Source organism: Panthera tigris, chromosome A2, assembly GCF_018350195.1.
Source record: "Panthera tigris isolate Pti1 chromosome A2, P.tigris_Pti1_mat1.1, whole genome shotgun sequence".
In the NCBI taxonomy this organism is placed as follows: Eukaryota; Metazoa; Chordata; class Mammalia; order Carnivora; family Felidae; genus Panthera; species Panthera tigris.
The window spans coordinates 21,652,655-21,666,707 of NC_056661.1; the positions used below are offsets into that span (position 1 = coordinate 21,652,655).

Consider the following 14,053-nt stretch of genomic DNA (forward strand, 5'->3'; position numbering starts at 1 on the left):
CCCACCCATCAGGTGCTGCTTGCAGAGCTGAAGGGCAGGAAGGAGTTCTTTGCGGTCAAGGCCCTCAAGAAGGACGTGGTTCTGATCGATGATGATGTGGAGTGCACCATGGTGGAGAAGCGGGTGCTGGCACTCGCCTGGGAGAATCCCTTTCTCACCCACCTCTTCTGTACATTCCAGACCAAGGTACCCAGCCCTCCCACTGTCATTGTGTCTGGAGCCACAGCCCCCCTTGGCCTCCCAGCGGGGCCATGTCTCCCCTGCTTGTGTCCTCCAGGGCAGAGTTGTCCCCTAATTCCTTCCGCCCTTGGTAGCCCTCAGTAGAGTTGCTTCAGCCCTTTTCTGTGCTTCTGCTCACCGCTCTTTCCACCCCAGGACCACTTGTTCTTCGTGATGGAGTTCCTCAACGGGGGGGACCTGATGTACCACATCCAGGACAAAGGCCGCTTCGAGCTCTACCGTGCTACGTATGTGAGGGACCTGTGGGGGGAGGAGCCCTGCTGGTCTGCCCTCTTTTCCTTCTTCCCTGTCCCTGGAGAAGCCAGCCTGGGCTAGAGCTGGGCTTGGAGAGATTTGGGGTGCCTGGGGCTATCCCCACCATATGGGAAGCCATGGGTGGTGAGTGAGCTCTGGCTGACAGCACAGCACAGGCGTACTGGGGTCCTGTCCCCTGCTCCTTGAGCCTCAGCTTGGGCAGCCTTGCAGATGGTAATGCTGTACAACACAGGACCCTGGTGTACAACACAGGACCCCAGACTAGTATGTACCCCTTCCCAAACTCTGTGGTGTGTGTGTGTGTGTGTGTGTGTGTGTGTGTGTGTGTATGTCTGTATAAATGTATACACTCATGACAGAACTGTCTCATTTGGAGCTTTTCCTTAATAATTTTCTTTTTGGTTGCCAGGCCCCCTCCCCCTCTTGCCTGATACAAGATGTGCTTAATCAGACCCAGGTGGCCCATGGGGTTTTTTGCAGCATTTCCTGACCCTGGGGATAGGGGTGAGGGCCCAGGAAGAAGCAGGGGTTGGTCACGGAAATCCCAGAACACTTCGTCTCTCTCTGTCATCCAGGTTTTATGCAGCCGAGATCGTCTGTGGACTACAGTTTCTACACAACAAAGGGATCATTTACAGGTATGAGGAGGGGAGTGGTTGGGAGCCTTTCAGGAGGGAAAGCTCCACCCCACAATGCTCTGAGTGAGGCCCAGCCCAGCCATGGCCCTATCTCTGCTTAGAGTCCGTTGTTAGTTGGGTGTTTGCCTAAACCTCCTACTCCATTGCTGGGATTCCTGTGGCCCCTCTGCTGAGGCTGGCCCAGCTCCAGGCACTGGGGACTCATTGCCCATACTTGGTTCCACTGGTGGGAGTACGCACTGCCTGGTAGTGTCTCCCTTCCTTGGAGCAATCGATCTTGCTCCGAGGCCCCATCTGAGCAGTCTAAGCTTCCATCAGTAGGGACTGGTTCTATCAATTCTCACCTAATAAATGACAGTCCCGTCTTGCAGTGGATTAGTAAGGACCCGTCAGAAAGGCTGACTGAACTCTGTGCACTGATGTGGGACGGGGCTAAGCTACGTTGCCAGGTGGGTTACTAATCCGTGGGACAGTGTGCCTTGAATATTAGGATTCAGGATTTAGAAGGTGGGGGTGAGCGGCACATGGTGATGTGCTTGTCCGTGCCTGGGATTGCTCTGGGTATCGAGGTTAGGGAAAATGGACTTTGTGCTGTTTGCCCTTCTCTGGTACTTGTTACCGTGTGCGTAAATTACCTCCTCCAACCACAGACTGTGTAGAGCAGATGTGGTCCCTGCCCTCATGGAGTCAGACCAAACTGAGCTCGGGGCCGCCTCCACCGCTGACCAGCTAGGTGACCCTGGGCAAGTGACATCACCGCTCTGAGCCTCGATTCGGGCTTTAGGAAGTAGGATGGTGTATATGCAGCATGTAGCACACCAGCAGGTGTTTTGCAGGGAACACCCGTTTTTAGCACGTCTTTCTTCTTCTGCATCCTTGCCTCTTTGTCATTCCCTTGTCCCCTTGGGGAGATTCCTAGGCTTACAGGGTTGGAAATGGGGCCATGGGGGCTGAGGGGAGAGGAGGGGGATTGGTCCCTGATGACTCCCTTTCCCACACCATCCTCTCAGGGACCTCAAGCTGGACAACGTGATGCTGGACCAGGATGGCCACATCAAGATCGCCGACTTTGGGATGTGCAAGGAGAACATCTTCGGGGAGAAACAGGCCAGCACCTTCTGTGGCACCCCTGACTATATCGCCCCCGAGGTGAGTGGGCACCGTCCTAGCCACCAGCCCAGTGAGATACCTTGTCTCAGTGGGGGTGGGGACTGTGATGTCCGAGCCACAGCTAGGAGGGTGAAGAGGCCTGGTGGGTGCTGCGCATGCCCTGGGGCACCTCTCAGCTCCTGCACCCCTTCTCCTGCCCCAGATTCTGCAGGGCCTGAAGTACTCATTCTCCGTGGATTGGTGGTCCTTTGGAGTCCTTCTCTATGAGATGCTCATTGGTCAGTCCCCCTTCCATGGTGACGATGAGGACGAACTGTTTGAGTCCATCCGTGTGGACACACCACATTATCCCCGCTGGATCACCAAGGAGTCCAAGGATATCCTGGAGAAGGTGGGAGGCCCCGGGCTGGGTTGGCTGGGGCAGGGGTCAGTACACATTCAGATCGTGGGATGGCCAGAAGCCCCTCATCTCTGGAATGGTAGCCTCACTGATGCTCTGGTCCTAACACACTGGGGGGTATCGCTCGCTCTCCATGTTCCCGGGAGCTCCTGAGTCCACTGCGCCGAGTCAGCCTGGTATGGTGATTATGAGCTTAGGGTCATAAGCTGAAGCTCAGCTGAGTCTGTCTCCTTGTCTGCAAAATGGAGGCTACAGGGGAAACTGCCTCACAGAGTTTTTGGGAAAAAAACCATAAACGTGTGGTGCTCAGGTCTATGCCAGGCAGACAATAAACACCCAATGAACTCTACTGCTTTTAAGCACGGTCCCACCAGCAGGAAGTCCTGGCAGCCCTACTCCATGGACTGTCATCTCTGAGGGGCCCAGCGGTGCAGCGGGGCCAGAGAGGACCCTCTTGGCTCCAGGGGCCCTGGGTTGTGCTGCTGGGTTGGACTAGACCCGCCTGGGCACCCCTGGGCCTGCTCGGGGGGTTTGTGGAGGCTCTGGCCTCCCTGCAGCCCTCAGGTGCTAACCAGGGCCCCTACTGGGTTGCAGCTGCTTGAAAGGGATACAACCAAGAGGCTGGGAGTGACAGGGAACATCAAAATCCACCCCTTCTTCAAGACCATCAACTGGACTCTTCTGGAGAAACGAGCCGTGGAACCGCCCTTCAAGCCCAAAGTGGTACGTGATCCCACTCCCATGGGGGCCCCTACTGGATGTTGCCCTCCGCTGCCTTCCTGTTGGGCATCTCCTTTGCTCTGCTTCTCTCTTGCTTCATTTACATGCCTTCCTCCTCTCCATTCTGCCAGCAAACCTGCTTTCCCGGCCTCACGTGCACATTCGGTCACAGCCTCTACCCTTGTGTTCTTACCCTCTCTCTCCCTCACTCAGTCAGTCAAGAAACAGTGGGAACTGCAGATCCAGACATTCTTTAGGGCCCCCTGTATGCAGGCGACTAGGCTGTGGGAATCAGAGTTAAGACCTCGCTCCCTCCCTCCCATCTGTCTTCCAAGAAATACTGGAAATGCTGGGAGCCTGCTGGCTGCCTGTTGAGTGCCTGATGGGTACCATGCTGAGCTGCACTCCCAGGCCCAGAGCCAGAGAAACTCCAGCCCCTGGGGGAGATTATCACTTGCACACTGATGATCATTTGTGATAGGAAACGACAGCACGAGAGCTGTCACAAGGCCACACATGACCAGTTGTCACTGGGTGGGGGTGGGAGGGTCTGTCAGCAGGAGCCCAGATGTAGAGAACAGAGTGGGTCTGAGAAGAAGTGGGGTATGGGCAGGGTGGGAAGACTAGGCCAGGCAGAGGGCAGCTGCGAGGCATTCCAGACAGAGGAGGAATGTTCACACAAAAGCCCAGAATCTACAGAGGCCACCTAGGAGCCAGCAGGAGAGCAGAGGCAGGTTGGGGCCAGAATTCTTAGGTAAGAAGTTAGACTCTATAGCCCTTCTCTGACCATAGCTCTTCCCTCTCGCTTCCTTTGTCTCTGTCAGGACACACTGCCCCCAGGCAGGCAGCCTGTGTAATGTGCCCCACATTTGTGTTTTGTCACCAGAGAGCATCGCCCTTGCTCCAGGGGTCTCAAACTCGGGGGCCCCTGGGCTGGGCACCGTATCACCAGGCCAGGCCAGCTGTAGGAAGGCCACACAGCCTGCTTTCGGTCTCTCGCTTTTGCTAGAAAGAGGGGCCGATTTATTTCTCTGCACTAGAAAACACAGGGCTGGTGTGTAGGTCAGCAGGGCCGTCAGTGGGAAATTATGGGGCCTCTGGCGAGCTGTCCGAGGGGCTTCAGTACCAAGAGTGGACCTCCCGGGAAATGGGGCCAAGGCTGTTTGCTCTGCCAGTTTTCAAAAGCCAGAAATCTGGGTTTTTATGTCAAATTGTCCAATTTTAAAATAATTGGCTAGGGGCGCCTGGGTGGCTCAGTCTGTTAAGCGTCCAACTTTAGTTCAGGTCATGATCTCACAGTTTGTGGGTTTGAGCCCCGCATCGGGCTCTGTGCTAACAGTTCGGAGCCTGGAGTCTGCTTTGGATTTTGTGTTTGCTCCTCTCCCGCTCATGCTCTGTCTCTCTCTCTCAAAAATAAATAAACATTATATATATATATAATTCTTTTAAAAAATAAAAAATAAAATAATTGACTCAAATCCCATTAAAAACCCAGTACCAGTCAAAATGATTGTACCTACCTGCTCAGTTTGGCCTGAAGGCCACCAGCCTGAGATCTAGTATCATTCCATTGTATCGCCAGAAGCAGAGTTGGCAAACTTTTCCTGGAACAGGCTGGTGCTAAATATTTCAGGCTTTGCAGGCCAGTCTCAAAGCAGCCATAGAAGATTTATCAACGAATGGGTATAGTCTTATACTAATAAAACTTTATTTACAGGCACTGAAATTTGGATTTCATTTAAATTTTACATATCATGAAATATTAATCTCCTTTTGATTTTTTTTCCCTAAACATTAAAAATGTGAAAGCCATTCTTTTTTTTTTTTGAAGCCATTCTTAAAGCTTTTGGTGGGTGGGGTTCGCTCACGGGCTGTGGTTTGCTAGAACCCTGTTCAGGATGATGCCCACCTCTCCTTATCCAGGGCCAGAGTTCCTTGATGGCTTCCTTTATCCCCCCTGGTGAGATAGCACCCACTATCCAGCTGGGCTCCTCTCAGGCTCTTGGGAGAGACTCCCTTTTCTGTTCTTAGTAAGGCTGGCTCAGGGCACCTGGGTGACTTAGTCAGTTAAGCATCTGACTTCAGCTTAGGTCATGATCTCACAGTTCACAAGTTTGAGCCCTGCATTGGGCTCTGTGCTGACAGCTCAGAGCCTGGAGCCTGCTTTGGATTCTGTGTCTGCCTGTCTCTCTGCCCCTCCCCTACTCATGTTCTGTCTCTCTCAAAAATAAATAAACATTAAAAAAAAAACAAGTAAAATAAACATTAAAGAAAAAAAAAGGCCAGCTCTGGTCTGGCCCAGCACTATGGGGATTCTGAGGTGTTTGGGATGCAGTCTTGGGAACTCAGGAACCTTTGGAGGGCCACCCTTTGGGTCCCACTCACTTGCCCCTGCATTCTGCCCACAGAAGTCCCCTGGAGACTACAGCAACTTTGACCAGGAGTTCCTGAACGAGAAGGCACGCCTCTCCTACACCGACAAGAACCTCATCGACTCCATGGATCAAACTGCATTTGCTGGCTTCTCCTTCGTGAACCCCAAATTTGAGAGACTCCTGGAAAAGTGAGACTTCCAGACATGCCCCCCAACCCTCCCCAGCTGGGAAGCCTGCGTCAGCCAGCACAGCCTGCCCATCCAGCCCGAGGCAGAGCAGACTGGGCGTCCCCCTTCATCGGTACCTGCCCGCCCCTTCCCCCCCCAACAATGAGCAACAGTGTGATTGTCTGATTTCTGCTGCTGCCACCCCTTACCTCCAGGAGGGGCCTCAGCTCCTGTCTGGCTGGGCTCTTATGGTACTTCTGTGAACTATGTGTGAATTTGCTTTTCCTCTGCCATCAGAGGGAAATTGTAAATCCTGTGTTTCACTACTTGAATGTAGTTATCTATTGAAAAAATATATTATACACACACACACACACACACACATATATATATATAATAGGCTGTATATATTGCTCAGTATAGAAGAAACATATGAGGGACTGGCGATCTATTGATTTTTTAAAATATATATGTATATATATACACATATATACACAGATACATATATGTGACCACAAAAAACAAAAAAGAGCACAAGCTGTTTGAACCACCAGGTTCTTTTATCTGTGTGTCTGAATAAACACCAAATGGTACTGACCTGGCTGTCGGGACACATTTGTCCCAGGAACACTGGTGGCCGCTGCTCCCACTTCTGGAAGCTCTATCCCGGAAGCTGAGCTGTTAGCTGCAAACACAGACGCCTGGGTTTTCATGCAAATGTGTTTGTATTTATGGGTTTCCTGTGCCTCTAAGGCCCTGGGCCTAAAGCAGAAACCTTTTTCTGGGTGGCTAAAGGGAGTCCTGAATGTGTCTGTGGGGCGATGGGAGGAGGTGGGACCCACCACAGACTGTGTTAGGAGAGTGAGGGCCAGTCTGGAAGAGCAGAGAGACATGAGCAAAGTCTTGGAGGCTGGCCCGGACTGGAGAGGACAGAGAAGAGGAAGGAAATAGGGCTGAGGCTTCAGGCCCCTCTAGATTCAAATCCCAGCGTAGCCAAAAGACATGGGCCTATCACTTAATCATCTTAAAGCTCAGCTTCCTCAACTGTAAAATGGGGACAAGGCGAGGTGATAACTAGATGGAACTCTGTATCTCATCGCTATTTTTCCCTGTCCCTGCCACAGAGAAGTCTGTGTTAGAGTTCTAGAATCTACTTCTCAAGAGTCCCTGCCTGCCTGAGGAAGGGGAGGGGAGCAGGATGGGAGAAGAAGGATGAGAACATGCTGAGCAGCTGCATCGGGGTTGAGCACCATGCTCCAGTGTGCCTGCGGTGTAGTGAGGACACTGGCTCCGAGAGACAAAGGTGGCGACCAGTGACCCCTGAGCATGGGCAGATCTCCCTTACCGCCACCTCGGTGTTTCCCTCCCTCTGGCTTCCCATTTCTTCCTCTCAGCCTCTTCCCCTACTCCTCCCCCCTTCTCTACCACCCCCCCTCTCTGGGCCACAGGCCTGAGGCAGGGCCTGCCCTCCAGCCCCCCTGGTCCAGCCCCTGGCCCTTCATCCCTGGAGGTGGGCAAAATGCCCCAGTGCCTGATTGGTTGGCCCTGACAGCCAGGCAGCTGACTTCCAGCAAGTTCATTTTTCTGGGCTGAGGTACAAGTTTCCAAGGCTGGAGAGAGGTGGGATGAGGTGGGGCTGGTGCTGGCCAGGGGAGGGGGCTGCGGGGATGGGGGCAGCAAACTCTCCCCAGAGAGACTAAAGTCCCCCTCCCCTCTCCATCCACCAGCCGTACTCTCTGGAAAGCAGTTGTTGAATCCCCCCTCTGCTGAACAGCAGTGAAAAGCCCTGAAGTGGGACTCACGGTCAGGTGGAAGAGACAGCGTGGCATGGGCTGTGCTGGGGGATTCTGACCCCTACCTCTGCTGCAATACACACAAGGCCCCGAGAGACCCCGTGGGGCTGTGCAGAGTGAGTTTAGAACAAAAGTACAGTTGGTGTTTGAACTCCAAGCCTCTCTCCATTGTTCTGCAGCTCCAAGGCAGAGCCTTGCACCGAGAGCCCCAGCTTCCTCCTGTGTGGAGTGGGGATGAGTGGTTTATCAGTCAGAGGCAGCAGAGGGTGATGGGAAGAACGTGGTGCTGAGAGTCAGGAGCCTGGAGTTTGAGTTTCACTCTGCCATCCACGAGGTTTTTCATTGAGCTTCAGTTCCCTCATCTGTAAAATGGGACAATCTTGCCGCTTTGAGGAGCTCTTGGCTTTAGGGAGCCCCTTAAGGACTGATGCTTGTACCCCACGGGGCCAGGCAGAGCCCAGGAAAGGGCAGGGGCTGGGCCTGTGGAGCCCACCTCAAGCAGCCTGGGAAGGGGAAGCAATGGCCAGGGTGCTGCCAAACTCCCTGGGAGGCTGTGCAGCTCCAGGCCTGTTGTCAGAGCTGGGTAGGTGCCAGGCCTGACCCGGCAGCCTCAGGAAATGCCTCTTGTGGCTGGGCCCAGAACCACATTTACACTGAAACCTGGGGGTCCAGAAGCAGGCAGACTGTTCCCCTCCATCTACCAAGTAGGTGTGCAAACGGAGCAGTGAGCTCAGCCCCCTCACCCCCTGCAGGGGTCAGATGGAGTGCTGTGCCCTGCCCGAAATGTGTGACAGGCCTCGAACTCAGTGCTGGGCAGGCATGGTAACGGATGCAGGAGGGCCTGGGGGGCAGGAGCATGGGCTCTGCTGTCAGATGGCTCCGGGTTCGACTCCTGCTTGTCCCTAGTTGGTGACCTCAGGGAGTGACAACCTCCTGGAGCTTCAACCTCCTTTTCTGTGAAGTGGGGACAACCATGCTGCTGCTTGTGGGTGAGGAGGAGGTCTCTAAGAGCTCCCCACGGACTCAGGACACAAAAATAGGCTTAGTCAACAGCAGTCATGTGATTCCATTCCCTCAATCAGGACAGAGGACCTACCAGCTGCACGTGCAGTTTGAATTCCTGGGCCTCTGACTGGACAGTGGGGGGCAACTTGGCAGTTTCGATTAAAACCTCAGACGCCCCCGCCCCATGTCCCAGCCATCCCCCTTCTCAGGCAGAGCTGCTCAGAGGAACCTCACCCACAGGCCCCAGGAGGCTGGCCCAGGATGCCTGCCATCTCATGGATTAATTGGGAAGGAAGCAGAAAGCCCAGCAGTTGGGGAGCTGGTTGAATACTTTCCTAACATAAAAAGTGGTGCAAGGCCAGGAGACCAAAATGAGCAAGTTAGAAAGATTCAGAGTGACTCCACCCAGTAGTTCTATGTGCCAGCTTATGAAGGCACCCATAGGTTCTGGGAGCACAGGGCGGGGCTACAGAGAGGGCTGAATGAATGAATGGACTGCCCAGACCAAAGTCCCTTTAAGGCTCTCAAATTCAGCGTGCAGCACGTACTGATGAGACATGGCCACTATGCCAAGTTCTAAGCAGCAGGTCTCAGCGCTGACAGCACGTTGGAACCCCATGCTCAGGGTGCCTGTGTCTAATAAAAAATGGTGATCTCTGGAGAAGGACCAGGCATCAGCATTTTTAAAGGTCCCTGGAGGGTCCAACCTGCATCAGGATTGGGAGCCAGTTAGGTGGGAGCCATGAATCTGCATTTTGCCCAGTCATCCAAGGGAAGTCAGGAAACGCTGCTCTGGAGCACCTGGGTGGCTCAGTTGGTTTAAGAGTCTGACTTCGATCTCATAGCTCTTGAGTTCAGGCCTGCACCAGTCTTTCTGCTCAGAGCCCACTTCGGATCATCTGTTTCCCCACCCCCACCCCCCTCTCTGCCCTCTCCGGCTCTCTCTCTCTCTCAAAAAATAAGTAAACGTTAAAAAAAATAATAAAAAGGAAACGCTGAAAAAAAAAAAAAAGAGGTTAGAGTGGGAGAGAACCAAAGCATAAGAGACTATTAAAAACTGAGAACAAACTGAGGGCTGATGGGGGGTGGGAGGGAGGGGAGGGTGGGTGATGGGTATTGAGGAGGGCACCTTTTGGGATGAGCACTGGGTGTTGTATGGAAACCAATTTGACAATAAAATTCATATATTAAAAAAAAAAAAAAAAAAAAAAAAGGAAACGCTGCTCTGAACAGGCCACACCCTGGAAGGTGAAGTCACCAGCCTTTACCGCTGGGACCCTGAGTCCAGGAGCTCCGTGGCCAGAAAGCCTGAAGCTGACTGTGCTACAGCGCCCTCTGGTGGCTGGCTTTGCTGCAGGCTCAGGCCAGGGAGGACCTGCTTTGTGCCAGATACTGTTGAGTTCTTAATCCCCATCGTGTCAGTAGTCCCTGGGGAAATATTCCAGCAAGGAGATGCTGGAGGACCATTTTTAAGAGACTCAGGGATGCGAAGGTTATACATCTAGACGTCTGTCCTGACCTGTAAGAGGATCCTGGGGCTAGTCCATATCTCTAACCCATTCTCTGGCATTCATCCCAACATTACAGTCACATTTCCTTAATTTATTCCTTATTAAAGTGTGCATAGCTGATATGAGCTGGGAGCTCCCTGTTCTCCTCAAGTTTTAATAGCAGGAAAAGAGGTGTGTCGAGTTTGCCAAGGTGGGAGGGGCTAGTGAGTCCAGGACCTCCCACTGATGCTCTTGGCCTCATTCCAGCAGGCTGGGGGTTTGTACTCTGGAGCCCACCATGCACCTGCCTTCTCTTTGGCCCCTCTAAGCTGGATGGGACCTCTGGCTCCCTCTTGCGGCCTGACTGTGCCCAGCAGGTGACCTCAGACTACCCTGTGTGTGGTTAGAGGCTGGAAAAGCTCCTGTTGGTTCCTCTGAGTCCTGACTACCTTCCCAGGCACCTTCTTATCTCCTTGGTTCTGGCGAAGGGGAGATGCACGCAACTGGAAAATGGAACCTGGTAGCAGAGAAGGGGAAGGGGGGCAAAGGAAGACCCTCAAAGGTGGATTCTAGGCCCAAGTCAGTACGGCTCAGGTGAGGCCAGACCTGTGAGGTTTGGGGCACTCCCTGGGTCTTTCATGTGATTGAATACAACCCTCTATAGTCTCAGTGATTTAAATCTTTGAAACTTTGAAACTTCGAATACAACCCTCTGTAGTCTCAGTGATTTAAACCTTTGAAACTTTGAAACTTTGAGCCTGGGTGGCTCAGTCGGTTAAGCGTCCGACTTCAGTTCATGTCATGATCTCACACTCCATGAGTTCAAGCCCCGTGTCGGGCTCTGTGCTGACAGCTCAGAGCTTGGAGCCTGCTTCAGATTCTGTGTCTCCCTCTCTCTCTGCCGCTCCCCTGCTCATGCTCTCTCTGTGTCTCAAAAATAAATAAAAACATTAAAAAAAAAAAAAAATTAACCTTTGAAACTTTAACACCAGTCCCCAGATCAGGCTTTTTCAGCGGCCTTAGAAGACCCCCAATTTATTCTCTTTCCCTGCTGAGAAATACATACTCTGAAAGCCCTGCCATTTACTGCTCAGCCCACATTAAGCACCATACAAAGCTCCAAGTCTTCTGGGGGAAGATTTTTTTCCTTTTTATTCTTCTGAGACGGGAGTTTAGCTTTCTGCTGATTTCACCTGTGTTGGTGGAGGGACGATTTCTGTGGGTGGCATGGCAGTTTGGGGCTCTGTTACCAAATTCATGCATTCTGACACAGAATGGGTGCCTGCTCTGTGCCAGGAGCTCAACAGGGAGCCTTTGGAGCTGTCACTCAACAGGGCTGATCTAGCACTTACTGTGTGTGTTTTTAAAACCTCGTGAAGGGGACACGAGTGAAGGGTCCCAGTGAAGGGTCTAGCACTGTGCTTGATGCTTTCCCTACAACATCGAAGGCAATTAATCCTCACAACAGTCCCATGAGAAGAAAACTGGTAGTCTTCCCATTTTATAAATCAGCAAACTGAGGCTCTGAGAGGTCAAGGACAACTTGCCCTGGGGCTCTGGGCTGGGGTCTCTGTTGTGATGTTTTCTGCAGAGACAAGAAATCTCCCACAGTCTCCAGGGCTTGCTCAGGAGCTATTAGAGAGAGCACGTGAGTCCCTTGCCCTGGTCCCCAAAGGCTCCAGGAAGAGGGAAGGTGGGCCTGGTGACAGGCAGAGACAATGGAGGGCAGCTAGGATGGGGCATGGGCAAGCTGCCATGGAGCTGAAAGGACCCTCAGAGAGGGTGAATCTTCAGTGGGGATCTCTGTGGATTCACGATGGAAAACTGAGCTTAAAGAAGGAAAGGGGCGGGGCACCTGGGTGGCTTGTTCCGTTGAGCCACTGACTTTGGCTCATGTCATGATCTTGCGATTTGTGAGTTTGAGCCCTGCATGGGGCTCGCTACTGTCAGCATGGAGCCCAGTGCAGAACCTCTGTCCCCCTCTCTCTGCCCCTCCCCTGCTCACGCTGCCTCTCAAAAATAAACATTTCAAAAACAAAAAAACAAAAAAAAACAAAAAAAAAAAAAAAGGAAAGGGGCTGGGCTGGGTCACACAGGGAGGCAGAAGCTGGGACAAAGGCAGACCCTCAGGGGGAACAGCCACTTGTGTCCCCAGCCTTCCCCTTCCCGTAGGGCAGCAGCGTGCCTCCTCCTTTCTGTCCACTGCAGGCTCACACCGAGCCTGGCACACAGTGGGCAGTCAGGAAACGCTGATGAATGAACACGAGTGAGCATGAAGCATCCACTGAGCACTTGCTATACCCCCAGCACTGTCCTGCCCCTCCTTCTCTGTCCCCTGCCCCTCCTCTGGGATGGGGAGGGGCCAAGGGTAAGTAGGGACAAGCAGGGGAGGCTGCCAGTCCTGCCTGGTGGCCTTAGCAGTGGCAGGTGACCAGAACCCAGCGACCTCAGAAGGTGATGTCCACCATCTGGTGGGTGGCAGAGGTCCAAAGCCCGTTTAAGAGCAAGGCAACTGCGGCTGGTCACAGTCCAGTAGAAACCTGCCATCAATAATATTGGCAAGTCCTCTGAAGCAACTTCCTGGGTTTTAAATCATGAGTTCAGAAACAATTAAGCATACTTTGAATCAAATAAGTTAAAAATAATACATTTCATAAAAGGCTTGCTTTGAATTAAAAATGGATCTCGTTAAGCTTAAATGTTTTTGAGTGCCCCGTTTGAAAACAATGTATTTTTTAAAGCTATTCCTCTAAATGTGCCAGTGGTTTTATTTTTCTTTAATGTTTATTTGTTTATTTTGAGCGGGGGAGGGGCAGAGGGAGGAAGAGAGAATCCCAAGCAGGCTCTGCCCTGTCAGCACAGAGCCCTCTGCAGGGCTTGATCTCACAAACCATGAGGTCATGACCTGAGCCAAAGTCGAGAGTCGGACACTTAAGTGACTGAGCCACCCAGGTGCCCTGAAAACAATGTATGTTTAAAAAAGAAAAAAAGATTGTCTTTAAATCCTCATGCAGGTTTGTCAATAGCTGGATATCAAACGCCCCTGTTTTTGTCGGGCTCGTATTCATACTCAGCCTAATGTGTGCCAGAAGGTGGCAGTGCTTATGGCCAACCCATAGGATGCAGGTGTGGAGCCAGATAGAGGTCTACACCTGCCTGACCCATCCCCAGCTGTTACTCGGCCTCTCTGAGCCTCAGTTTCCTCACCTGTAGCTTGTTGATAACAGCACCTTCTTTTTTTTCTTTTTTAAAATGTTTTTATTTATTTTTGAGACAGAGAGCATGAGCAGTGGAGGAGCAGAGAGAGGCGGAGACACAGAATCCGAAGCAGGCTCCAGGCTCTGAGCTGTCAGCACAGAGCCCGACGTGGGGCTCGAAGCCACAGACGGTGAGATCATGACCTGGGCTGAAGTCGGACGCTTAACCGACGGAGCCACGCAGGCACCCCGACAGCACCTTCTTTATAAGGTTGTGAAGCTACTGCATGGAAGCCTTCTTGCAGCTTGGCACCCGGTAAGCACTCAGGGAATCTGAGACTATTGTTCTTATGAACTCCGTGAATGTTTTACTTCATGCATGCTTGCCTCATAACAAGGCTGTCAGTACAAGCCCAGACTAGTAGCATCCGGGAAACCTGTAGAAAGGGAAAGGACGTAGTTTCCCTGGGTCGGGAGTGAAGAGCAGTGGATTGTGAGTCGGGAGCGGATTCCAGACCTGGCAGCAACGTCCTTCACTGCTGCCCTCGCTGGGGGCTCGGGACATGAGCCAGCACGACAGCAGGAAAATGAGGGACTAAGGCTGATATGAACGGTGAGTGGGTCTCATGTGGATTTAAGTTATGAAAAAGAAAAATTGAATGT

At 52.4% G+C, this 14,053-nt stretch overlaps 1 protein-coding gene across 1 annotated transcript in view; it reads left to right on the forward strand.

Annotated features, from left to right (window-relative positions):
- The window catches only part of PRKCD (protein kinase C delta), a 29,777-nt gene extending 23,275 nt beyond the window's left edge, over positions 1-6,502 (forward strand). The window contains exons 13-19 of the mRNA XM_042979159.1: positions 13-186; positions 376-467; positions 1,071-1,133; positions 2,144-2,282; positions 2,446-2,634; positions 3,238-3,366; positions 5,772-6,502. Of these exons, the coding sequence (XP_042835093.1) occupies positions 13-186; positions 376-467; positions 1,071-1,133; positions 2,144-2,282; positions 2,446-2,634; positions 3,238-3,366; positions 5,772-5,930 (945 nt within the window). The 3' untranslated portion in view covers positions 5,931-6,502. The remainder of the gene's footprint in view (positions 1-12; positions 187-375; positions 468-1,070; positions 1,134-2,143; positions 2,283-2,445; positions 2,635-3,237; positions 3,367-5,771) is intronic.
- The last annotated feature ends 7,551 nt before the right edge of the window (positions 6,503-14,053 follow it).